At 40.2% G+C, this 27,914-nt stretch overlaps 1 protein-coding gene across 4 annotated transcripts; it reads right to left on the bottom strand.

Moving 5' to 3' along the window:
* Positions 1–121: 121 nt before the first annotated feature.
* On the bottom strand, positions 122–27,914 carry PRR11 (proline rich 11). Of its 4 annotated transcripts, none has more exons than XM_027518921.1 (11): positions 27,803–27,914; positions 15,952–16,084; positions 10,304–10,454; positions 9,734–9,856; positions 6,024–6,278; positions 4,638–4,736; positions 4,017–4,129; positions 2,753–2,812; positions 2,567–2,663; positions 539–611; positions 122–329 (listed from the first exon to the last, which is right to left on the bottom strand). In XM_027518921.1, exons 2-11 carry the CDS (start codon positions 16,077–16,079, stop codon positions 316–318), a joined length of 1,113 nt encoding a protein of 370 aa, XP_027374722.1. In that variant the 5' UTR covers positions 16,080–16,084; positions 27,803–27,914; the 3' UTR covers positions 122–315. The 4 variants fall into 4 exon arrangements, with proteins under 4 accessions (XP_027374722.1, XP_027374719.1, XP_027374723.1 ...); XM_027518918.1 differs by lacking the exon at positions 27,803–27,914 and adding an exon at positions 27,652–27,785; XM_027518922.1 differs by lacking the exon at positions 539–611 and having other exon boundaries at positions 27,803–27,910.

The following is a 27,914-nucleotide window of genomic DNA, read 5'->3' as shown; positions in this document are numbered from 1 at the left end:
AACTTAAATTGAGTAATTCCAGTATAAACATCACTTTGGGGATTGCATTTTCCCATCTGTCCTGTGAGTAATCGTGTAAACTAGAAAGTATTCTATTTCCCACTTTTCATTACAGTATGCATGGGCTCCATACATATTTTAATTCTTCAAATGAATTATATATTAATATAATTATTTACACATATTATACTTCAAAAGGATTGGGGTCATTTTATCTGTACATTTTATGGATCATTGCTGGGAGTTAGGCAGAGGTGGCATCAGTTTTGTTCATCAAAGCTGCTTGTAGAAACTGGCAGAGTTTGAGGTGGGCTTCTAGGGTGAGCCAGCTAAGAAAAAAACAAGAAGTCCCAATTATAATATGAATTATGTTCTTGTGGCCAGCATAGCTCTCCTTCCTCGCTATCAGAACCCAGATTTTATGCAAGGCAGCAATGTGGCCAGATTCTAAAAATCACTTTTTCCAAGTTCCCTGATATAATCAAAGTTCCTGCATATCACCTGTTTAAAGAGATGAAGGGCAGTTTAGCTAGGATACCTTTTTGATCTTTGCCCTTCTTATCTTGCTTACAATGTAGACAAGAGGCTTTAGGCAGTGTAGATGTTCTGCACTGTAGGGATAAAAGCCATGTATTAAGGTTGGAAGAGAGGTGACGACATGGGGAAGCTGCTATACCCTGTATCCACTCCCTATTTCCCAAGGCAATATGCAGAAAAGAAAAATAAGCCTCCATTTGCTTAAGCCACTATAGTCAGACTTCTCTTACCCACAGTCAAATGCAAAACCTAACTAATAGGAGTGGGGAAAGTTATTCCATGTCTAAAACAAGTTTTTACTAAATACCCTGTATCTTTGGCCACCTGATGCAAAGAGCCAACTCACTGAAAAAGACCCTGATCCTAGGAAAGACTGAGGGCAGGAGAAGGGGGCAACAGAGGATGGCATCACTGACTCAATGGACCTGAGTTTGAGCAAACTCTGGGAGACAGTGAAGGGCAGAGAAGACTGGTGTGCTGCAGTTCAAGGGGTTGCAACGAGTCGGAGACAGCTTAGCAACTGAACAACCACCACCATCCTCTACTAAGTGGATTTTGGAGAGCATAACATATGGCAAAGGTCTCATCTGTGATATTTTTAAACTATTTATTTTTGGCTGAGCTGAGTCTTCGTTGCTTTGCGCAGGTTTTCTCGAGGTGTGGCCAGCAGGGGCTACTCTTCACTGGGTGTGCGGGCTTCTCACTGTGGTGGCTTCTCTTCTTGTGGAGCACTAGCTCTAGACCTTGGGCTCAGTAGTTGTGGCGCACCCTTCAGTGATTCCTCCGCATGCGGAATCTTCCCGGACCGGGGATTGAACCCGAGTTGTTCCCTGCGTTGGCAGGCGGATTCCTATCCACTGCACCACCAGGAAAGAGCCTCATCTGTGATTTTTGATGCTGTTGCTCAGTACATGGGTTTGTGGCTCATTACATTTTTACAAGCTTCCACATTAACCAATCCACTAGAGTAGTTATAGGGTGGGGCAGGGACAAAAAAGACCTAGAGCTGAACAAAGAAGGGAAGGGCGGAGTTCCTCATGGTTAGGATTTGGTGCTTCCACTTCCATGGCCTGAGTTCAGTCCCTGGTCGCGGAACTGTCCCACAAGCGGCACAGCCAAAATAAGAGAAAGAAGGAAAGGGCTTAGTTGTTAAATAAGGCCTCTGCCCTTCACAATTTATGGTATCACCATAATGTGATCTGGGAGTGGACTCCTACTGAAGGAAAGGGGCATCAGGCCTCACCTGCAAAGAAGGCCACACAGTGCCCAACAGGACAAGTTGATTGGCAAGCTCCAAGGATTCTCACTGAACCTTGTTACTTTCCTTCACAGAATTTACTTCAGTGCAAAATTACACAAATTGTGATTGTTGATTACTGTCTACCTTCCCCACTAGACTGAAAGCTCCAAGACAGTAGATCTGTGCCTGTTTTTGCTTATCACTATCTCCCTGGTATTCCAGCACAGTGTCTGGCATATAGGGACTGCTTAATAAATAGTTATGAATGAAATTAATAAAACCAGACATTCATTGCTAAAGTAGAGATGATAATCTTAGCTATTTCATAGCATTCCATGAACCGCAAACATGAAGTTCTTTATAAAGCATCAGTTCAGTTCAGTTTTGTCCCTCAGTCGTGTCTGACTCTTTGCAACCCCATGGACTACAGCAACGCCAGGCCTCCCTGTCCATCACCAACTCCTGGAGTTTCCTCAAACTCATGTCCATTGAGTCAGTGATGCCATACAACTATCTCATCCTGTCGTCCCCGTCTCCCGCCTTCAATCTTTCCCAGCATCAGGGTCTTTTCCAAACAGTCAGTTCTTTGCATCAGGTGGCCAAAGTATTGGAGTTTCAGCTTCAACATCAGTCCTTCCAATGAATATTCAGCACTGATTTCCTTTAGGATGGACTGGTATAAGGAACTGTTTTAAAATTACTACTATTATTAATAAAGATGCTTTAGATTATGAATCTAAATTAAAGAGTTTGAAGAAAAGGAACCAAATGCTTTTCATAAAGGCTTACCTGAAATTTTCTCTTCAAGGCCTGGGTCATCACCGGGGTCAGCCCAGTTCCTGTTTCCACATTTTCTTTATTAGTAAGTGGGGTTCCACCTGGGCTCCTGCAAAGGTAATAAAAAGATGGGGAGCTGTGTTTTATGCCAACTTCTCAAATGAATGTAGAGAGCATAAAGATAGGAGAATGGATTACCTCTCCACATCGACTTTTCTAAGTAGTTTCCGTAGATCTAACTGACTTTTACCAGGAGTACTGATAAAATAAAAATACAAAAGTTAGAGCTCACCAGATTGTATAATTTTTCTCAAAGTAAAGCAATCATTTCAAAGTGGCAACATCTTAGAAAGTAGTTTGTTACATTAAAAAATAGCTGTAGATGCTGATAGGAGCATAAAGTGATATAATGATTCTAATAATAAGAAGAATCTAATACTTGAATAACTAATGCTTTCATTTTATTATTTTTTAAAAATAAGTTACTTTTTTTGACGTTGTAATTACACTTGTACGAATCCATCTTAGGGCAAAACTCAGTTATGCACACAGATGATGGACAAGGATGATTACTGAAGAGTTCCAGAAATAAAAAAATCACAAACAACCTAAACGTCTCAAAAAAGGATTTTATCTATGAAGTTCACATATTAAAAAACTGCATCTATTGAAGAAGTCAACATGATTCTTTAAGCTAATTTTTAATGAGACAGGGGAAAGTTTATGACACAGTAATGAGAAAAGCTGTATTTGTATATATTGGGCTGGCCAAAGAATTCATCCACATTTTTCTGTAACAATGCACAGAAAAACCAAACAAATTTTTTGGCCAACTCAATATAAATTACACATGGGTACAGACATGTGTATGTATGTATATACATATTTCATGCAATATGTATTTAATATACATATTTCATACACATATACCTGTAATATGTATATTACATATACATATTTCATACACATATACCTGTAATATGTATATTACATATACATATTTCATACACACATACCTGTAATATGTATATTACATATACATATTTCATACACATATACCTGTAATATGTATATTACATATATATATTTCATATACATATACCTGTAATATGTATATTACATACACATATTTCATTGATTCCAAGACATTCTAGTTTTCATATTATTTCTGAAGCTGTGCTGATTTGAAAATTCTTGATGATATTTTATATTTTGCAATAAACAGCACCATGAACCAGAAATAATAGTGTACACGCCTAAAAAAAGACTAGAGTGATAAACAACAGTATGTTAAGAGTGGCTATCTCCAATGATATGATTATTTGATGATTTTTGTTTTCTTTAAACATCACTGTATATTTCCATTTTCCTATATGATCATATATAATTTTTAGAGTTAGAAATAAGCAAAATATGACTATTTTAAAGTAGCAGTAGAGTGTAATTCTGTGCAGATCCTTACATTAAGACATTTGTAACTCGAGTTGATAACGCTTTGGACTTTGGTTTCAGGGTAACGCGCTGCAGGTCAGAGATAGTAACCAGGGCCTTCTGTGCCTTTGGTGATGGTACAAGCTTTAATCACAAAATCAGACATTATTAAAAACAGATTTAAAAGTATCATTCAAAATGTAAATATACCAAAACAAATTTGAATGCTGAGTATGTGTAAAATATATCTATTCAATTTTTATTCCAAAGCTTCAAAGTATATCTCTACCTTTTCAAGCTAATGGTTGCCATAAAACTGCTGAATTAAATAATTAGGGAATTTATATATTCTGTTGAGGAGATCAAAAATTACTCAAATAAAATATCAAATGCTTTCCTCAGAACAGCTTTTATATCTAAGACTTATGCTTCTTTTCTTTTTTTTTAATGCTTATTTTCTATTAAGAGACAGGGAGGAGGGTTCAGGATGGGGAACACGTGTATACCTGTGGCAGATTCATTTGGATATATGGCAAAACCAATACAATATTGTAAAGTTAAAAAATAAAATAAAATTAAAAAAAAAAAAAAAAAGAGAGAGACAACCAGGTTAAAAAATGAAAGACCACATGTGTGGTCAATGATTTCTTACCTTCCTCCTTTCATCCAAACTCTGTGTCTTCTTTAATTTCACAGTCAGTAGATCTTTAACTGTTATCTGCATGGGTCCATTTTTTTTTAATGGTCCAGCCTTAAGATACAAGGAAAAATTAGAATTCAAACTGAAACCAGGACATCTAGTCAAATGTAAATCCAAATCTAGTTTTTACTTTAAAATTAACTCTTCCCAGAGGAGCCAATCAAATTCTTTCCATGCAACCAAGAACTAATTCTGTTTTCAGTACCTATGGATGCTAAGTCTACTGAGAAATATTAATGAAAATGTAAGGCTTTGAAACTAAGTAAGAGCTGGGCTAGTTTTCTACAACTACACATCTTCCTTAGGAATCACTGTGATAAGATAGACGTAGAAAGAGTTCCTCTAATGAACGTGAAGTTTTGCCTAAACTACCTAAGAAAATGACACCCTTGCCAGAAAGCAAGAACATATACTTGATGAGGTATATATTAGGGCAACTATAGCAGCAGACTCTGCATTTGATTCAGTCATTTTAAACCAAATGTACCTGCAGTAAAAAGCAATCAGCTTTTTAGATAGTACTGTGTTAGTGGGCAGCTAAGTAGCTCTAACGGAGACTGGTTCTCCAATCCAGTGGCATTACACTTTAGGATCTACCAGTTCTTTTTCTTAAAATGCTTTTTTATTGTGATAAAAGTCACATCCTAAATAATATAAAACATACTATCTTAGCCATGATTAACTGTACAGTTCAGTGGCACTAAGTATATTCATATTGTGCAACACTGACCATCATCTATCTCCTGAATTCTTCACCTTCCTAAACTGAAACTCTGTCTCCATTAAGCACTAAATCCCCATTTCTACCCCCCCCCCCAAAAAAAGGTAAGTCCCCATTCCCCTTCCCCACCTCACCCTTCCTGCTTTCTGACCCTATGAATTTGACTATTCTAGGACTGAAGCGACTTAGCAGCAGCAGCAGCAGCAGCAGCAGCAGCAGCAGGTACCTCCTACAAGTGGAATCAAACAGCACTTTTTTGCGCCTACTGTTGTTCTGACTTCACTCACTAAAGAGTCTGTTTTTAATTTGGTTTCCCAGAGAGATTTTCCTTTTGGTAAAAAAGGTATACCAAGAAGCCAATAGGAATCTCCCAACCTGCTGGGTTTCATTCATTTATCCTCCAAAAAAAAAGCACTTTCATTTCTAATTCCAACTTCTGTGATTTCCCAGGGGACCATGTCTTTAAAAACAATAATTGCCATAAGCAGGAGACGGAATTAGAACAAAAGGCAGTCCTTCCTGTCAAAACCCTTTGCCCAGCCTTAAAAAAGACACCTGGCTTGACTCCTTCTTTACCCACTGACCAAAACATACCTTTACTAGACTGTTTTTTTTACCTGAAGTGCTTTCGTGAGAGCAGGTTTTCTGAGCAGCAATGGCGCTGTCGGTGGTGGGGGAGGAGGCAGAGGAGGCGGAGGGGGAGGAGGGGGAAGAGGGGGTGGAGGGCGACTGGCCGGCTGCGCTGGGGAGGGAGGACGGAGAGCTGCGGAGTCTGCAGGGCTGGCTAGAGCACAGGCGGGCACGTCTGGATGCTCACCACCCGTGTGACACGCTTGACCACAGCTGGTACAGGAGGAATTTTCTGAGATGGCCTGGAAGAAAAAAATTGCATTTGGCAACTGAAGAACAGATTTATTTGGTTCTTATTTATTTGAGCAGTCATCAAAATGATAGCTGCCACGTGTTGAATGTCTTCTCTGTACACCATGTGCGCTACAATATTTTCTCATTTGTCACAAGCTCATTCACTCACTCATCTATTTGTTCTGTGTGTGCTATATGCCAGCACTGTGGCTACAACGTGAGTCCTGTCTGTCTCCCCATCTAGCTGACAGTCCGCCGAGGAACACAGACCTCAAACATACACAAAACACGAACACAGACCTCAAACATACACAAAACACATTCGAAACAAGCCAAGTAATACTCTAACAAGAGCCAAGGCTTAGCTGGTGGCTCAGTGGTAAAGAATCTGCCTGCCAATGCAAGAGACACAGGTTTGATCCGGGAAGATCCCACATACCCCAGAGCAATTAAGCTTCTGCGCCACAACTACAGAGCCCATGCTCTAGAGTCTGGGAGACGCAAGCACCGAGCCTGTGAACCCTAGAACTTGTGCTTGCAAGGAGACAAGCTATCGCAATGAGAACCGTATGCACCACACCTAGAGAGTAGCCCCTGCTCACTGCAAGTAGAGAAAAAGTCCTCGCAGCAGTGAAGATCCAGTACAGCCATAAATAAATAAATGATTACTTGAAAAGAGAAAAATAAGAGCCACGAAGTGTGCTGTGAGCGTGAATAGCTAGAAGTCTGCTGCTGCTGCTGCTGCTAAGTCGCTTCAGTCGTGTCCGACTCTGTGCGACCCCATAGACGGCAGCCCACCAGGCTCCCCCGTCCCTGGGATTCTCCAGGCAAGAACACTGGAGCTAGAAGTCTAGAGACGAATATTTAGCTATGATCTCAAGGATGAATTTAGGCTTCTCAGGTGAAGAAAGGATATAAAGATTGAGGGAAGAGAGTTCCTGGCAGAGGGAAAAATACTTAATGCAGCCAAGAATATAGTCTATTCAAGGAACTGATAAAAAAAGTCAAAGGTTACAACCTGACTCTAATGGGCTGCATTGTCTTCCCCCAACCACAAGTCATATATTGAAGCCTGAACCCCTAATACTCCAATACGTGGCTGTATTTGAAGACAGGGCCTTCAAAGAAGTGATTAAATTAAAAGGAGCCATTAGGAGGACTTCCCTGGTGGACCAGTGGCTAAGGCTCCACACTTCCAATGCAGGGGGCCGGGGTTCAATCCCTGGTCAGGAAACTAGATCCCGTATGCCGCAACTAAGACCTAGCACAGCTAAATAAATAAATATTAAAAAAAAAATAATAAGGGGGCCATTAGGATGGGATCTAATCCAGTGTGAGTTGTGTCCTTACGTAAAGACAAAACTTGAACACACAAGAGAGACACCAGGGATGCATGGGCACAGAGAAAAGACCATCTAAAGACACAGAAGACAAGCAGAGGAGAGAGGCATTAGAAGCAGCCAACCCTCCCAGCACCTTGACCCTAGCCTTCTAGCCTCCACAATTGTGAGAAAACAAATTTTGTAGAATAAGCCACTCAGCCTGTGCTCCTTTGCCAGGGCAGCCCTAGCAAATGAATACAATGACCCTCGGAAGTAAGAGGGCAGAATAGTGCCTAGGGGCTGCTATAACAAAGTATCACAAAGTTGGTAGTTTACAACAAAGAGAAGTCATTCTCCCCCACTCCTGGAGGTTGGAAGCCTGAAATCAAGGCGTGCATTCCCTCTCAAGGCTCTAGAGAAGAATCTGTTTCTTGTCTCTTCCAGCTTCCGGAGTCTATTGGTATGTCTCGGGTTGAGGCCCTGTGACCAGCCTATCCCTCGGTGGTCCCGTTGCTTCTCTTCCCTCTGTGTGCTCTACTCTGTGTGTCTTCTATAAGGACACTTGTCATTGGCTTGAGGGTCCAACCAGATAATGAAGTATGATTTCCTCATCTCAAAACCCTTCACTTGATTATCTATCTACAAAGACCCTGGTGGATAAGATAATATCTACAGGCTTCCAGGGATCAGGACTTGGACCAACTTTTTGGAGGGCCATCACTCAGCCCACGACAGATGGTATCCTCCCCATTTTTATCGATGCAGAAACTAAGGTCCGGGTTGTGGAGTGATTTGCCTTTTCTCTTTAGGCTAGATCACCTTCAGGTACAAATTCTGGAAGTAGAGGTATAGTCCCAGAAGTGTCTCTCTAAAACAATGAGCACAGTGTTTATTCTTTACATTTTAGACACTGAGAATAGGGGTCTTGCTTAGGGGAGTTTGGAGAGAGTGGATATCTATAGTTTTTTTCCTGCTTATCTCAGTCAAGAAGTTAGAAACCACACTGAGTATTTGAAAGAGGTGACAGGAACTTCCCTGGCAGCCCAGTGTTTAAGACTCTTGTCCTCCAATGCAGGGGGCATGAGTTCTATTCCTGGTCAGGGAACGAAGATCCCACATGCCTCAGGGTGCAGTCAAAAATTAAAAAAAAAAAAAAACCTTCTTTGAAGAGGGGACATGTAGTATGGGGAAGAGTTTCTATACCATACTATGGAAGAGCTGAGAAGCACACCAAGGACAGTGAGGCAGTGCAGTCATTAGCGACAACAAAAGCCATAAACACCCTGAGACTGGAGGGTCAAAGGAAAGGGCAGTGTAACAGATCTCTGGAGCTAGGTTAACCCAGAGAATCAAGAAATATGGTGGACTTGACCTAGTGGGAGTGACTGAGGCAGCAATGACAGCCATTGCTGGAGAAACTGCCCAACACAGAGAACAAAGGGGAAAAATAATCTGTCTTCGTCTTCCTTGGGTCGGGAAGATCCCCTGGAGAAGGAATGGCTACCCACTCCAGTATTCTTGCCTGGGAGAATTTCATGGAGAGAGGAGCCTGGTGGGCTACAGTCCATAGGGTCACCAAGAATTGGATACGACTGAGGGGACTAACACACACACACACACACACACACACACACACATGTATATGTGACACTAGTGGTAAAGAACCTGTCTGCCAATGCAGGAGATATAAGAGATGTGAGTTCGATCTCTGGGTTGGGAAGATCCCCTGGAGGAAGACATGATGACCCATCCCACTCCAACATTCTTGCCTGGAAAATCCCATGGGCAGAGAAGCCCGGTGGGCTATGGTCCAGGGGCTGCAAAGAGTTGGATATGACTGAGCAACTAACACTTCCACTTTTCCCGCTCCTTCTAGCCTCTCATCAGTGTTTCCCATGAGTGCATACAGCGAGCCAGTGACATGGAGCTTAGGCAATGGTGCCTGCAGGCGTCAGCCCCCCTGCAATGCAGAGCAGAGCCTCTGCAGTTTAAGGAAGAAATCTGACAGCAAAGATGCCCAGAACTAGCACGAGCCTGTAGCCACTCTTCCTTCTAATGAAAGCACACTGGAGTTCCAATGCAGGACTAGCTCTTGCCCCCTTACCTAAATCTGGCTTTGTTTTTCATTTGATAACACTAACCTTCAGTGCTTCCTGGAGCTTGCATACTTCATTTTCCAAAACGCAAAACCGTTGTTTTAGACTACGAAGTTCTCGGTGGCAGAGACGGGATGGAAAGATGGTGTTTTTTAAAACTTCGAAACTCTGAAATTCACAAATAAAGACGTCTGACTCCGTTGAGCAATATGCTAAGGACAATATGATAAAGAAAATGCTAATATGATAAAGAAAATGCTACAATGTATGTTTTATAGAAGTGAAGGCAACAACAAGGATCTACTGTATAGCACAGGAAACTATATTCAATATCTTTTAATGATCTATAATGGAAAATAATGTGAAAAAGAATATATATGTGTGTGTGTGTAATTGAATCACTTTGCCGTATACCTAAGCTAACACAACATTGTAAATCAACTACATTTCAATATAAAAATTTTATTAAAAAAAGTGAAGACAGACATAAACACCTAACTTCATATTATGTGAGCTAAGCTCGAGTGTCTACTGACCTAAGCACACACACGTGAACACACATACGAAGTGTGTAGAAAAACCATAATGCTGAAAAAAGGTATGTCAAATCCATACCTGGGTCATGCAGCTCTGGCACCAGCTGTATATAGACCATACTCTATTTGCCAAAAGCTTTATTGCATTTGTAAAACTTGGAAATCTGAAGTTCCAGGAGAGTCTTAGCCAGCTTCTGCTAATGGGTATATCTGTTGAAGGAATAACCGCTCTGCAGGAAAGGCAAAATCAAACAAAGGGAAAACTCCTGAGTTGGCATTAACAGGCTCTAATTAAATAATTCTTAGCTTAGCACCTAAGAGTTGATGCTTTTCAACTGCGGTGTTGAAAAACACTCTTGAGTCCCTTGGACTGCAGGGAGATCAAACCAGTCCATCCTAAAGGAAACCAGTCCTGAATATTCATTGGAAGGACTGATGCTGAAGCTGAAACTTCAATACTTTGGCCACCTGATGCAAAGAACCAACTCATTGGAAAAGACCCTGATGATGGAAAAGACTGAAGGCAGGAGGAGAAGGGAATGAAAGAGGCTGAGATGGTTGAATGGCATCACCAATTTAATGTACATGAGTTTGAGCAAGCTCCGGGAGTTGGTGATGGACAGGGAAGCCTGGCGTGCAGCAGTCCATGGGGTCGCAAAGAGCTGGACACGACTGAATGACTGAACTGAATTGAATTAAATAGCAAGCTAGTTTTATAGTATGACTGAGAGGCAGAGATTACTAAAAGTCAAATTTTTCATTTACTTCTAGAATTCCCAGTTTGACTTGTAGAACAAATATTTATTGAGTAAATAGTAATAAATCAAATAACACACTAAATAAATGTGTCATAGATTCAGTAATGAACAAAATAGACAAAAATCCTGCCTTCATAGGCTTTACAAAGAGGGCTAAAAGAAAAATATATGTAAGCTACTTGATGTGGCAGCCTGGATGGGAGGGGATTGTGAGCGAGAATGGGTACATGTATATGTATGGCTGTGTCCCTTCACTATTCCCTGGAAGCTATCAGAACACTGTTAATCCGCTATATCCAAGTACAAACAAAAAAGTTTAAAAGAAAATAAATATATGTGGGTTGTTAGGTAGTGAACATCCATAACTGGGCATTGTTTTTCCTTTGGCTCTATCTCTTCATTCTTTCTGGAGTTATTTCTCCACTGATATCCAGTAGCATATTGGGCACCTACTGACCTGGGGAGTTCATCTTTCAGTGTCCTGTCTTTTTGCCTTTTCATACTGTTTATGGGGTTCTCAAGGCAAGAATACTGAAGTGGTTTGCCATTCCTTTCCCCAGAACAATACTGCATAGGAACCAGAGATTACCAAAAGCCAAAATTTTCATTTACTTCTAGAATTCCCAGTTTGACTTGTATAACAAATATTTATTGAGTAAATAAATGATAATAAATCAAATAACACACTAAATAAATATTTGTCATGAATGATCCATGAATCAAGGTAAATTGAAGTGGTCAAACAGGAGATGGCAAGAGTGAACATTGACATTTTGGAAATCAGGAAAATAAAATGGACTGGAATGGGTGAATTTAACTCAGATGACCATTATATCTACTTCTGTGGGCAAGAATCCCTTAGAAGAAATGGAGTAGCCCTCATAGTCAACAAAAGAGTCTGAAATGCAGTACTTGGGTGCAATCTTAAAAACGACAGAATGATCTGTTTGTTTCCAAGGCAAACCATTCACTATCACAGTAATCCAAGTCTATGCCCTAACCAGTAATGCTGAAGAAGCTGAAGTTGAATGGTTCTGTGAAGATCTACAAGACCTTCTAGAACAAACACATGCAAAAGATGTCCTCTTCATTACAGGGGACTGGAATGCAAAAGTAGGAAGTCAAGAGATACCTGGAGTAACAGGCAAATTTGGCCTTGGAGTACAAAATTAAACAGGGCAAAGGCTAACAGAGTTTTGCCAAGAGAACACATTGGTCATAGTAAACACCCTCTTCCAACATCACAAGAGAAGACTCTACACATGGACATCACCAGATGGCCAATATCAAAATCAGGTTGATTATATTCTTTGCAGCCAAAGATGGAGAAGCTCTATACAGTCAGCAAAAACAAGACTAGGAGCTGGCTGTGGTTCAGATCATGAACTCCTTATTCCCAAATTCAGACTTAAAGTGAAGAAAGTAGGAAAAACCACGAGACCATTCAGGTATAACCTAAATCAAATCCCTTACAATTATACAGTAGAAGTGACAAATAGATTCAAGGGATTAGATCCAACAGACAGAGTGCCTAAAGAACTATAGAAGGAGGTTCGTGGCACTGTATAGGAGACAGCGATCAAGTCCATACCCAAGAAAAAGAAATGCAAAAAGGCAAAATGGTTTTCTGAGGAGGCCTTACAAATAGCTGAGAAAAGAAGAGAAGCGAAAAGCAAAGGAGAAAAGGAAAGATATAAGCATCTGAATGCAGAGTTCCAAAGAATAGCAAGGAGAGATAAGGAAGTCTTCCTCAGCGATCAGTGCAAAGAAATAGAGGAAAACAACAGAATGGGAAAGACTAGAGATCTCTTCAAGAAAATTAGAGATACCAAGGGAACATTTCATGCAAAGATGGGCTCAATAAAGGACAGAAATGGTATGGACCTAACAGAAGCTGAAGATATTAGAAGAGGAAACAAGAATAAAGAGAACTGTACAAAAAAGATCTTCGTGACCCAGATAACCATGATGGTGTGATCACTCACCTAGGGCCAGACATCCCGGAATGTGAAGTCAAGTGGGCCTTAGGAAGCATCACTATGAACAAAGCTAGTGGAGGCAACGGAATCCCAGGTGAGCAATTTCAAGTCCTAAAAGATGATGCTGTGAAAGTGCTGCACTCAATATGCCAGCAAATTTGGAAAACTCAGCAGTGGCCACAGGACTGGAAAAGGTCAGTTTTCATTCCAATCCCAAAGAAAGGCAATGCCAAAGAATGCTCAAACTACCGCACAATTGCACTCATCTCACATGATAGTAAAGTAATGCTCAAAATTCTCCAAGCCAGGCTTCAGCAGTACGTGAGCCATGAACTTCCAGATATTCAAGCTGAATTTAGAAAAGGCAGAGGAACCAGAGATCAAATTGCTAACATACATTGGATCATCAAAAAAGCAAGAGAGTTCCAGGAAAACATCTACTTCCGCTTTATTGACTATGCCAAAGCCCTTGACTGTGTGGATCACAATAAACTGTAGGAAATTCTTCAAGAGATGGAAATACCGGACCACCTTACCTGCCTCCTGAGAAATCTGTATGCAGATCAGGAAGCAACAGTTAGAACTGGACATGGAACAACAGAGTCGTTCCAAATAGGAAAAGGAGTATGTCAACGCTGTATATTGTCACCCTGCTTATTTAACATATATGCAGAGTACATCATGAAAAATGCCAGGCTGGATGAAGCACAAGCTGGAATCAAGATCGCCGGCTAAAATATAAATAACCTCAGATACACAGATGACACCACCCTTATGGCAGAAAGCAAAGAAGAACTAAAAAGCCTCTCAATGAAAGTGAAAGAGGAGAGTGAAAAAGTTCGCTTAAAACTCAACATTCAGAAAACTAAGATCATGGCATCTTGTCCCATCACTTCATGAAAATAGATGGGGAAACAATGGAAACATTGACAGACTTTAATTTTTTGGGCTCCAAAATCACTGCAAATGGTGACTGCAGCCGTGAAATTAAAAGACATTTGTTCCTTGGAAGAAAAGTTATGACCAACCTAGACAGCATGCCAAAAAGCAGAGACATTATTTTGCCAGCAAAGGTCCATCTAGTCAAAACTATGGCTTTACCAGTAGTCCTGTATGGATGTGAGAGTTGGAGTATAAAGAAAGCTGAGTGCCAAAGAATTCATGCTTCTGAACTGTGGTGTTGGAGAAGACTCTTGAGAGTCCCTTGGACTGCAAGAAGGTCAAACCAGTGCATCCTAAAGGAAATCAGTCCTGAATATTCATCAGAAGGACTGATGCTGAAGCTGAAGCTCCTATACTCTGGCTACCTGATGCAAAGAACTGACTCATTGGAAAAGACCCTGATGCTGGGAAAGATTGAAGGCAGGAGGAGAAGGGGATGACAGAGGATGAGACAGTTGGATGGCATCACTTACTCAATGTACATGAGTTTGAGCAAGCTCTGGGAGTTGGTGATGGACAGGGAGGCCTGGCATGCTGCAGTTCAGGGGGTCACAAAGAGTGAGACACGAGTGAGCAACTGAACTGAATTCAGATAGTGAACAATGCTAAGGAGAAAAAGATAAAGCAAGATAGCAGGAATGTGAAATGTTGCCTGGAGGTGAACATTTCAATAGGGTAATCATAGAATGTCTCACTGAGAAGATGGCTTTTGAGAGCAAACCTCAACGGAATAAACTAGCAAAGCAAATATTTGGGGAAAAGACCATTCCAGACAAGGGTAACAGTAAGTGCAAAGGCCCTGGGGTGGGTGCCTGTCTGAGGTGTTTGAGGAGTAGCAAGGAGGCTGGATGACTAGGATAGAAAGAAGGAGGGAAGAGGATTAATGGATAATGTGAACCAGACCATAAAGGCCTTGTGGATTATACAAAGAACTTTCATTGTAGAAGACCAATATGACATGATTTTAGTAGGCTCACTTTGAATGCTGTGTTGAAATACACTGCAGAGGGAGCAAGGGCAGAATAGGAAGGCCAGTTGGGGGACTTTTGCAACATTCAGGAAAGAAAGGAATCAAGGATGGTATCATGGTTACTGATTTTTTGAGTCTGTTTCAAAATTTTTTCTGTAAAGAGACCTTTAAAAACAAAGTGTATAAAGTATGTTATTGTGAAAACCACCACCCTAGAGTTTTTAGACATCAGAGTCTCTTTTAATAACACATTTAAGCCCTGAGTCCCAGAGAATAAACAACTGAACTTTACCAAAACGAAGGTTTAAGTTCCAGCTGTATACCCCTCTTTTATCACTTAGTTACCAGATTTATACAACTGAGTAGGAAAGTAGAAAATAGTTACTGTACAAAGAGCCAGCTCATTAGAAAAGACCCTGATTCTGGGAAAGATTGAGGGCAGGAGGAGAAGGGGACGACAGAGGGTGAGATGGTTGGATGGCATCACCTACCTACTCAGTGGATATCAGTTTGAGCAGACTCTGGAAGATGGTGAAGGACTTAGCAACAGAACAACAACAAAACTTCAAACACAATTCCTTGAGATTTTTTACTTCGTTTGAACTCTTTTTTTTTTAATAATTAATTTTTATTTATTCGGCTGCACCAGGTCTTAGCTGCAGCACACAGGATCTTAGCTCTTCATCGTGGTTTGTGGGTTCTTTAGTTGTGGCCTGTGAACTCTTAGTTGCCACATGTGGGATCTAGTTCCCAGAACAGGGATTGAATCTAGGCCCCTGGAGTCCTAGCCACTGGGCCACTGGGGTAGTCCCTCGTTTGAACTCTTAAACTTCATGTTGCCACATGAAAATCAGGATGCTCAGCTAAAATTTAATTTCAGATAAAGGATGAGTAAGTACTAAAAAATAATTTTTTGAGTGTATTTCAAATGTTGCACGGGCAATACAAAAAAAATCATTCATTGGTTATCTGAAATTCAAATTAAGTGGCATTCTCTATTTTTCGTTGATACATCTGGTGACTTGCTCCCAAACTGATCAGATTTTTAATATTTTGTCTGTTCCACATTATGCCTTACCTTTCTGGTGAGGGTGGCGGAGGAGGAGGTGTAACTAGCTTAGACTGGAGGTGAGAGGCTTCTTTTCTTTTGAATAATCTTTTCGCTTTGGCTTTTAACTTTCTTCTTCGCTGCTTGAATTTGGGCATGGTTTCTGTAGAGAAAATATTTACATTTTTTATTGAAGAATAATACACAGAAAAAAATACAATTTTTGACTGTAGAGGTCAATGCATTATCACAAAATGAACACATCCCTGTAACCACCATCTTGGTTAGCAAACAGATCACCGCCAGCAATCCAGATGTCCGCCTGAAGCAGGAGATAGAGGGACCCAAGGCTGAGCCGCTGGACTCTGCCCCTGGTTGACAGATATTACTTTTCTTTTCTTTTTGGCTGCCCTGGGTGTTTGTTGTGGCACACGGGGGCGTCTCTATTCGCAGCAAGCAGGCTTAGTTGCCCTGCAGCATGTGAGATCTTAGCTCCCCAACCAGGGACTGAACCTCTGTGCCTTGCATTAGAAGACAGATTCTCAACCACTGGGTCACCAGGGAAGTCCTGACAGATGTTTCAAGATAATGGCAGGAGCTAGGAAGAGTTGAGTGCTGTTTAGATAAAAGATAAAAGAGACCACATATTTCTCATTCTTGAGGTCAAGGAGGCTCCTAAGCTATACATGTGCAGAAAAGATCCTCAGGGGAAGGGGAGCCAGACCATATTATGTTCTGTAATGCAGTAAAGCACTAAGTCCACATTTGTAACTTCTCAGAGGCTCTTGCACTGGAATCCTTTTTAGCTAAATGATGCACATGCATACAAGGGAGGGCCTTGTATGTTGCTGTTCAGTCGCTAAGTTGTATCCAACTCTGCGACCCCATGGACTGCAGCAGGCAGGGGATCCCTGTCCTTCACTATCTCCTGCAGTTTACTCAAACTCATGTCCATTGAGTCAGTCATGCCATCCAACCATCTCATCCTGTCTCCCCTTCTCCTGTCCTCAATCTTTCCCAGCATCAGGGTCTTTTCCAATGAAGGGAGGGCCCTGCACCAGACTAAATAGAGACTCAAAGTCAAAGCAAGATGATTGGCCAGACGACACCAGGCAGAACTGACCCTGTATAAGCAATTTAATCCACCTCGAAAGTGTGCAGCTTTCTATCTCTCTGAGCCTGCCTGTGCTTTCTCTGCATGTATCTTCTCTCCTAATAAGCATGTTACTTGCCTCACTGCTTTTTACCTCTTTGCTGAAATCTTTCTTCAAAGCAGACAAGTGCCAGCGCTGCGGCCCAGGTTTAGTCCTTGGTCAGGGAACTGAGGTCCCACTTCAGGTCATCATAGGCTGTGGCAACCCCACCGCCACCTGAGACCACCCTGAACTGGGGGAAAAGTTAAACTCAGATCTAAACTATCTCTGAAGATACCTTGGCTTTGGCATTATGTTACTCTAATTTTGTTTTGGTTTTGTTTTGCTATTCTTTGTTCAGTCAAGTAAATTTCTTCATAATGGAATCAAGCAGGACCTTGCAGGGCCTTCCCAATGCAAAAGGCCTTTTTTGTCTCCTTTGTCTTGTTTGTAGAAAAAAGGCTTCAGTCTCCCAGATGTCCCTCAAGTTCCAAAGAGCAAACAGCTACTAATCAGAGAAGTGAGGGAATGCAGAATCAAAGGAAAAGCAGTCAAGCAAAAAAAGTAATAAGAGCTTAAACAATAGTTCAGAGATAAAACAGTCACAAAACTAATTCTTCTTCATGGGATATATATAACAACTGATGCATATCTTTGTGTTGTCTTGCAGAAACTAAGGACACCCCTGCACCCCGCCAAACCAGGGAAAAGATGGTGACTATATGCTAACCACAAGCACTTAGACCCCAAACTGGTTAGAACCATAAATGTTGATGATTAAGATTCCCTAAACATCACCTTATTACCTTACCACCAAGCAAATAGAAGAAAGTCCACCAGCTGAGCAGGCACCCTATGACCCTCAGCTTTAATGTTGCCTTTACAAATCTTTGCCTGGGTTTCCCTGGAGGTTCAGTAGTTAAAAGACTTTGCACTGCAGGGTGTGTGGTTTTTCCCTGGTCAGGGAATTCCCACATGCCATGTGCAGTAAGACCAAAAAAAAAAAAAAATCCTTGCCAGAAAGCCAGTGAGGAGTTCAGATCTTTTGAGCATTAGCTGCCCTTTCTCCTCGTTTGGTATCCTGCAATAAACACTGAAGTTTCCTTCACCACAATGCAGGGTCAGTTGATGAGCTGCGCTCTGAGTTGGGCAAGTGGATCTGAATTTGGTTTGGTAACAATAACAGAGAAGATGAAATGGCAATAGTGGGGTAGTGTCAGTTTTTAAAAAGGAAGTAAATTTCTTTGCTGGTAACATTTACTGAGCATCCATGGAACTTGGTGGGGTTGGTAGTGAAAGAAAAACAAAACTAACTTTTTACTTTATTTACTTTTAGGCACCTTCACATACACTTTTTCAGTGAATCTTCATTGTTGTGCAAGGTATTTTCCCTGAGTAAGAGAATTTTCATTACCATTTAGATCAGAATAAATCGAGGCTTAGAAAGATGAAATGATTTATCCAATGGAATGCACTAAAGCATTAAGTTCAAATCTGTAAGTTTCCAGAGACCATGTTCGTCCTAATACACTGTGATGCAGTAGTAGAACAGGTGATATACAAGATAATAATAACTACCCCAAATCTAAGATATGGGTGTTTCAAAACATTTATTTTAAAACACTTTTAAACACTCATATATTGATATCAGTGAGTGTTACCCCTGGTGGCTCAGTGGTAAAGAATCTGCCTGCAAGTCAGGAGATGCAGATTCGATCCCTGAGTCGGAAGATCCCCTGGAAGAGGGCATGAAAACCCACTCCAGTATTCTTGGCTGGAGAATCCCAGGGACAGAGGAGCCTGGCAGGCTGCAGTCCACAGGGTCATACAGAGTTGGATACAGCTTAGGTGACTTCTCAGCACAGCATATTGGTATCAAGGGGCGAAAGAGGGGTGGGAGATGAATTGAGAGATTGGGATTGACATATATACACTACTATGCATAAAACTGATAACTAATGAGAACTTTAGTTACTCTAAAGGAACTCTACTCAAGGCTCTGTGGTCACCTAAATGGGAAGGAAACCCCAAAAAAGAGGGGATATATGTATATGTATAGCTGATTCACTCTGCCGTACAGCACACAGTAAGACAACATTGTAAAACAGCTATACTACAAAAAATTGATTAAAAAAATAAACACTAACTAGTAGATTTAGATTTTAATTCAAATCCTTTTCGGAAGAAAATTAAGTCAGAGCTGGCTTGACGTGAAGAAGGGCTTCGCTGGTTTTATTTGTTGCTACCTGAGGAACAAAGATGTCCTTATTCAAGCAGCAGAACTAAAAATGGTCTCAAGGGCTGGGCCTCCTTCTCTTCAAACCTACATTTGAATAGGAACAATTGGTCTTTAAAATACACATTCATTCCACATTTGTTCACGCTGTAACCCTCCAGCACTTGGTATGCAGCTCTAGGCTTGCTAAGCTCTCAGATTCCAAGGACTGAAGAACCTCCCCCAGCCCCACCGTGGGTATTCAAGACTAAGAAATGCTTTAGTCCCAAGAAAATTGGACTTATAGAGGCCACTCTTCATGGCAGTGGGTGACAGAGCGTGTATCAACAACCATTATAGGAGTAAAGATTCTCGATAGCATCTTATTTAACTAAGTGCCAGGCCTCAGATTAACAACATTTTTCTTAATTGAAAGGCTTGGGAGACATACCTCAAGATAGCTGATTTCACATTTATTGTATCACTTTTCCTTTCCACTGAAGTAATGAAGGAAGGCTAAACAGGGATTGTTAAACACAAGGGATGTCTAAGATTGATTAAAAAAAAAAAAAAACGTAAAGCAAAAATACTCTGAATGAAGATATTTAGGAAAGCCTCAGGAAGCAACAAAAAACTTATGGTTGCTAGAAAAGAAGTTAAACCTCATCAAATCCATGGCCAAGACTATTTCATGAAGAAACCTCTATCCAAGGCACAGAGTTCACTGACTGGGATTCCCCTGGCTCTGAGATTTCCATAGTAACCTCCCCTCACTGTCTTTCAGCAGCTCCTTCACAGCCCTCCTCCTCTGTTGCTGTTCCCTCTCTTGCCTTGACGTCTTTTGTTAGGGATCAGACTGACAAAGAGAACTGGCCTCCTGCTTCCCTTTTTCCTATATTCACCAATCCCTCAGTTATGAAAACAGACTTTAAAAGGAGCTGGACATTCTGGTTAAACTTGGTGGATTGACTCTCTACCTCAACCTGTGCTTTAATGACGTGCTGGGATCGGTACTTACTGTTACATTTTTAGGAAGTCTGTGAGCCAGTTGTTAAATCTGCCATTTAAATTATATAAACTTATAATTAAATTCAGATTTTAGGTACTTTAGATTTTAAAAGGTATTTATAAGTATACAAAACTCAGCATTCCATAAAGGTTTTAGTAATATGTACGCTCTTAAAGTTTTTACCTTATTTTCTCTATACAGTGAAAATGCTTTAGATATATTACTGCTCATTTCCTCCCAATGCCACATTCAAGGACTTCACACTGGAAACTTAAAAACTGGCCATGATGGGAGATTTTATACCATAGCTATTATAAAAAGGGAAGTGAAGTTACTCAGTCATGTCCGACTCTTTGCAACCCCATGGACTGTAGCCCACCAGGCTCCTCCATCCTTGGAATTTTCTAGGCAAGAGTACTGGAGTGGGTTGCCATTTCCTTCTCCAAGGGATCTTCCCAACCCAGGGATCAAACATCCATCTCCTGCATTGACAGGCAGATGCTTTACCATCTGAGTCACCAGGGAATCCCTATTATAAAACACTACAAATTTGGGAATCCCCTGGCAGCCCAGTGGTTAGGATTCCACATTTCCACTGTAGGGAGCATGGCTTTGATACCTGGGAGGGGAACTAAGATCCCTCAAGCTTCAGGGTCAAAAAAAAAACAAAAACCAAAAACCAAACACAAACCCCTACAAATTAGGGCTTGATTTATTATTTTTGTTCACTTTTGAGAAAGTGATGAGGACTTCCCTGGCAGTCCAGTGTTTAGGACTGTGTTCCAATGCAGGGGGTATGGGTTTGATGCCAGGTCAGGGAACTAACATCCCATATGCTGTGCAACATGTACAACATGTGCAACATGGCCAATAAATAAATAAATAAACGAGTAAAAAAAGTGATAAAAAATGTTAATAGGGCAGATTAAACTTAAGAGTATATCTTGTCTGTAGTCATTACATTTTGAACAGCGGAAAAATTGAGGAGTATTACTCCAGTATTTGAAAATGATTATTTAGCAGAAATCGCTTACTGAAATGAAGTTCCAACATAAATCTTTGTGTTTCACATTTGTCTTACTTCACAGAGTAAATGAAAATATTAACCAAGATTCATATCAGGACTAAGCTTGTTCATAGACTGCAACCATAGGTTGGTTACAAATGAAGTCTATAAAAAAAATCAATAATAGCATTTTGTGAGAATCAATTGGCTATATAAAATTGATAAGAAAAGGTGTACTCCCTTCTGAAACATCATGAAAAAGACAGTAAAGGAATAAAAAAGGCATAAACTCATAGGACAAAGAATAGGAACAGATACTATAATAGATGATACATGTGAACTGAATCCTGGAAAATGGAACAGTGGTAACTGACTTGGCAGAACAGAGGAAAGCTGAGGCTTGACTGGATGGTAGAGAAGCCAACAGGAAGCAAGACAAATCCCAGAACTTGGAGAAGTTTCAGACTTGAAAGCACCAAGTCCCTTTGAAGGTTTGTGTTGGCTTAATTGGATTAATTGAAAATCTTAACGACTGGATAGGCCTTTGACATCTTCCCTCCAGTCCATGCAGCCAGGCAGTGTCCTGGTTTTCATTTTATGGAGGTCTATTCTCTGGAGAAGTTAGAGTTGCTGAATTTGGGTCACTAGGCATAGCAGGGTCATGTCTATGTCACTATTCAGAAGACAGGGGATGGTCCTGAACTGAAAAGTGAGACACTCAATTCCCTTCCTCAGCTCAGCTCCCCAAATACAAGCCACCCAAATTTAATTCCTGGCCTCAAAACCCCACACTTCTCACTCCTCCTGAAGGAGACTAGATTCTCTCCAGGGAAACTGGCTTTAGCTTGACAATATCCACATCCGCTACTTTGAGCTGCCAACCAACTATCTTTTTTGTGTCTTCCTTTGACATATAATAGCCAACATCATCAATCATTTTAGGATGAGTCTTAAATATGAAGAATAGAGACCAAAATAAACAGAGAGGGAAATGGAAAGAATGTAGAAAGTAGAAGAAAACTTGAAAAAAAAATTAAAAAACTTCAGAAAACGATATGGATAAGGATGGGGGAAAGGAAGGAGAGGGTGAGATGAATGGAGAGAGTAGTATGGAAGCATATATACTAACATATGTAAAATACACAGCCAAAGGAAATTTGCTGTATGACTCAGGGAACTGAAACTGGGGCTCTGTAACAACCTAGAGGGAAGGGACACATGTACACCTATGGCTAATTCATGTTGATACATGACAGATATCAAACCAGTATTGTAAAGCAATCATCAATCAATTAAAAATAAATTTAAAAAAGGATCAAGGCCAAAAAAAAATCGAGATCTTGCATTCTTGAAAAAGGAAAAGAAAGTTTTTAAAATTAAAAATAGTAGAAATTTAAAAAATGTAACAGAACAGTTTGAAGATTAAAGTTTTAGATGAGAACAGAAAAAAATGGAGAGAATTTTATCAAATAAACAATACAAAAATATTCCCCAGAACTGAAGAACTTGAATTTCCAGATTGAAATTATACTGAAATTATTCAGCATAATTTGAATAAAGATGCACATTGAGGCATGCCATCATTTAGAACACCAGAAGCAAAGAGGATATTCTAAAAGCTTCCAGAGGTAACACAGCCTAGATACAGAGGACTGAGAATAGAATGACATCTATAACAGCCACCCTGCAATTCTGACGGAGAATGTTTACAATCCCATACCTGGCCAAAATTTCAGTCAAGTGTGAGAACAGAAGTGAGATAATAATGGGAATTTCCAGGATAATGGTGACCATAAGTCCTTGGAAGACAGTTTTGTAGCGGGCCCAGGGCAGGGGTCAGCGAACCTTTCCTGTGAAGGGCTAGATAATAAATATTTTAGGCTTTACAAGGCATCTGATCTCTGCTACAATCACTCAACTCTGCGTCAAAACAGCCATGGACAATGACTGTGGCTGTAATCCAGTAAATGTTATTTATGGCTATTGAAATTTGAATTTCATAGAGTTTTCATATATCACAAAGTATTATTCTTCTTTTGATTTTTTTCCCACCTACTACAAATTGTAAAAACCATTCTTAGCTCATAAGACCTAGTAAAATAAGCAAGTGTAACAGAGGGCTTCAGCAGGGAAAAAAAAAAGGAAATAGATAAATTACCTAGTGCATTTGAATATTTTGAGTGGAGTTTATTATTTTTCTGTAAAGTTTGGCCAGGTTACTGAGAAGTGCTTAAAAAAATAAATATATAAACAATGTCTAGGAAAAAGTTGTATAAGAAAATAAATGAAATCATAGTTAACATGTAATGATCAGCTGTTACACAATATTTTATAGTATAAACATTGAGTATTTAATTAAAAATTATGACATAGGATACTATAAAACTCTTAGAGGAACACATAAGCAGAACACTCTTGACACAAATGACAGCCAAAAATTATGACACAGGTATATTGGGAAGACAGAAGAAAGTAGAAATTAGCAGTTCTCTAAATTTATACAGAGTTTAACTTTGAGGGGAAAAAGAAACAGTACAATATTATAAACATATTACTTAGAAACATGGAGGTAAACACCAGAAAACAATCACAAAAGTGGATAATGTTGCCTTTGGGCAAATGGGAACCAAGATTATAGACAGAGGACTCAGAGGACTACTATTTCTTGTTTGTGTGTTTCTTTCTAATAAGCCTTGAAGTAGTATTGGACAGTTAACCTTTGGCATATACTATTAGCTGGAAAAACAGCACCCTTCTGAGAGTGGGTCATCTCTTTCTAGCCATTTCCTGGTGGTTGTTCCAGTGCCTATGCATTCAGATTTCTAAAGAATTCTACATATTCCAATGTATATCATTTGGGAAATTATTTTTTGATGAAAAAAAAATCTAGGAATGAAATAATATTTTCTCTTATCTCTTCTGTATGTGTGTGTCCTGGGCCCTGGGTCATTATTACTATCTAATAGCCTTCTAACTAAATATAGTAATTGACACAAGTAGAGAATTAAAAGACTATGTCTTATCTGTCAGGATAGAGAGATCCAGTCTGAGATATTTTCTAGATTAACTGTATTAAAAAATCATCATAGCTTTTCCAAAATTAAAAGATAATGAATTCTCACCTCAATTAGGACAGAGGATTGAGCAAGCTAAGGTTTCTTTTACTATCATTACTTTATTAAAAGCTTTAGATACTCTGTAGAGGATAACTGTTCAATTAATAGAGTATATAGCAATCTTTATCTAGATGAGACATGTACTGTCCCTTTTCCAAAAGGGTAATGAGACTTACAAATTCTTTTTGATAGATTAGGTGGGATTCCAACTGCTAACACTAGATAGAAACTCATTCTTTCATGATGACTCAAAGCATTTTTCTTATTTTTTTTAAATTGAAAAATACACTTCCATTTTACTTACTTTGCTTTGAAAAGAATTTAGGGTCAATTAAAAAAAAAAGCCTGTACCACAACATAATAAAAAAAAAGTGAAGAAATAAGAATATTCCATTATAGAATAGACTATATTAAAAAAGTATTCTATACACGAATCAGAATTATTTCTCTAAGTCGTCCTGTCCCTTCTCCTTACCATCACTCCCCTTTCTGTCTTCTGTCTTCAGTTGACGTCACTATTCCCTGGGCTCTCCCTTGTTTTTGTCTTTTGATATAGTCTATTTTCCCCTACTCTTTTTTTTTGCTTGTACTGGGTCTTTGTTGCTGCATAGGCTTTTCTCTAGTTACAGAGAGCAGGGGCTACTTTTGAGTTGAGTGTGAGGGCGTCTCATTTTGGTGGCTTCTCTTGTTGCAGAGCACAGGTTCTAGGCACATGGGCTTCAGTGGCTACAGCACGTGGGCTCAGTAGTTGCTGCTCCCGGGCTCTAGAGCACAGGCTCAATAGTTGTGGTGCACGGATTCAGTTGCTCCTTGGCATGTGGGTTCTTCCCAATTAGAGATTGAACCCGTGTCTCCTACATTGGCAGGTGGATTCTTTACTACTGAGCCACCTGGGAAGCCCTCCTCTACTCTCAACTTTGAAAAATTTCAAACCTTGAGAAAATTTATAAGAACAGCATAATTAACATTCATATCACTCACATAGATTCACCAATTGTTATTGGTTAGCTATTTCTCTTTATAGGGGTATATGTGTAATGTATAATGTATGCTATATAATACATATATATAACCACGTGCACGTGTGCCAAGCTGCTTCAGTTGTGTCCAACTCTTTTCGACCCTATGAACCGTAGCCTGCCAGGCTTCTCTGTCCATGGGATTCTGTAGGCAGTAACACTGGAGTGGGTTGCCATGCCCTCCTCCAGATCTTCCTGACCCAGGGATCAAACCTGCTTCTCTTATGTCTCCCGCATTGGCAGGTGGCTTCTTCACCATTAGTGCCACCTGGGAAGCCCCATCTAACCATGTATTTATACATAATTTATGTAATTTTTATATATTACACACACACCCCTATACAGAAAAATAACAGTTGGTGTATCTAGGTGCATGATATATGACTGTTTATGATCCACTAGGTCCTGTGGTAGGTAGGGGATACAATTGTGAGGAAGACCAACATTTCCTGTCCTTATGGAATGTTTACTGGATGTTTACATCATCTCTTTTGTGCCTCCATAGCACTCCTTTTTACACACCCTTATTATGACATTTATTACATAACACTGTAGTTTTTGCTTACACGTTTGTCACCCCACTGGACTGTGAGATATTTCAAGGGTAGGATAAATTTTATTCATCTCTTTCCTCGGGATTTAAAGTATAGCAGGCATTAAGTAATGTTGCATTCAATAAATGAATGGAAGAAATCCTGCTATGTGCTATCTAGCAAGTGTTTTCTATTTTGATTAAGAATACACTTTAATACAATTCTGAAAAATCTCTTGGTGAAGGAGTTTTTTAGTTCTTCAAATCATACCACCTTCATATGGTTAAAGGATGGGTCCAAAAGTATTTCCAGTACAAAGATGGAATCAATAGTAGAGAGAGAATTACACTCTTCCACAAGAGCTGCTAAGGCTGCTAGAAAGTCGCTTCAGTCGTGTACGACTCTGTGCGATCCCACAGACGCCAGCCCACCAGGCTCCGCCAACCCTGGGATTTTCCAGGCAAGAGTACTGGAGTGGGTTGCCATTGCCTTCTCCGCCACAAGAGCAGGCACTGCTACTAAAACTCCACCCTGTGATACAAAAAAATGCTTTTGGTCTGGGGGTACTTTTAAAGCATGGCAGCAATGGAAATTGAAATAAAGTCCTATGTCTAATTTATAATGAAAACAAATGCCGGGTTTTTTGTTCTTTTTCTTGTTTCTCTTTTGGTCTAGCCCAACAATAAGTAATGAAAGTCAGGTTCCTTGAGGCACAACTTTTAGATAAACACCACTGTTCATCTGCTGTTCTGAATTATCTTCCAGGGTAAAATGACTTTTACCGATTATATTGATACAGACCCCAGGGACCACAGACCACTGGATTCAAGACCCCTAGACTGCAGACAATTAAGATGATTAATCTCAGCTCCTTTGTTCTTCCCCTTAAAAACCCAGAACTCAGAGACCAAGTTGGAGTGAATCTGAGACTTGTCTCCCACTTCCATGCTTGGCTTCCTATAATAAAAACCTTACTTAGCGGCAAACTCTCCCAGTCACAGTTTGGCTTTCTGCTCTGCAGACACAGGAGCTTTTTGGCTTTCTGCGCTGCAGACACAGGAGCCCTTCGTTCGGTTTAAAAATGACAATTGCGTTTCTTTAACATCTTACTAAAACACATTTTAAAGGAAAAATGTGTTTACATTCCCACAAACAACTTTTAGTCAATCACTTTCCATTATCAGTTCAATTGATTCCTCTTGAGAAGCCACAGGGCTATTTTTGGTACTTGCTTATTTATGTTGTGCAGCATTGCTATTTGTTAGCTCCAGTCTTGTTTTTCTAAAGAGGCTGCGGCTCCCTAAAGCTTAGCCCAGCACAGTACTAAGCACATAGAAAACAGGTCACACTTTTAAAGCCGATACTCTCACAGAACATAGGGCGATATTAAGACTATATCGAGGAACACCGTATTACTCCTTGTCAAAAAATGTACTTTCTCAAAGTGCATAGGAATCGGAGGTCTTGTTAAAATGTATATTCTGATTCAGTAGGTCTGGGTGGAGCCAGATAATCTGCATTTTAAATAAGAACCCAAGTGATGCACAAGCAGTTGGTCCGCGAACCACATTTTGAGCAGCAAATACATGCACAGGAATGTGCTAAAGGAAGGCGGATACTTTGCTCCAAAACATAGTTTTGCAGAGCGTTAATTAAATATAACTCTGATTAGAGCCGAGTCAGGTGGAGCACTTCTTACCCATCCTTAACCCTCCTCTTTTCCGATTCATCTCCTCTCTGAGTCCAGCCAAAGTTCCCACCTCTGCAAACCGTTACGAACGCCAGCAGCAACAGACCTAGCTGCAGGAGAAGCGAGCCCAGGTAACGTAGGAAGATAACCCTGCACTTACTAGTCTTAAGAGTCCGGGGATACGATGGAGTCACGTCAGAGGCCTCTCCCTTGCCATAAAGGAAAATTCAAAATTAAAACCTTATCGCGGAGGGACCAATCGTAGCCTTGGT

This window comes from Bos indicus x Bos taurus, chromosome 19 (genome assembly GCF_003369695.1).
Source record: "Bos indicus x Bos taurus breed Angus x Brahman F1 hybrid chromosome 19, Bos_hybrid_MaternalHap_v2.0, whole genome shotgun sequence".
Classification (NCBI taxonomy): domain Eukaryota; kingdom Metazoa; phylum Chordata; class Mammalia; order Artiodactyla; family Bovidae; genus Bos; species Bos indicus x Bos taurus.
The sequence above is the reverse complement of the archived record's forward strand: the minus strand, read 5'-3'. Positions and strand labels throughout refer to the sequence as shown.

Excerpts from the sequence above, each read along its gene's own strand:
- PRR11 (XM_027518918.1), bottom strand. The coding sequence starts at position 27,682 with ATGAATCGGAAAAGAGGAGGGTTAAGGATGG. Across the intron at positions 2,664-2,752 it reads AGAAAAGTCGATGTGGAGAG|GAGCCCAGGTGGAACCCCAC; the intron begins GTAATCCATTCT and ends TTACCTTTGCAG. Across the intron at positions 612-2,566 it reads CCTTGAAGAGAAAATTTCAG|TGCAGAACATCTACACTGCC; the intron begins GTAAGCCTTTAT and ends TTATCCCTACAG.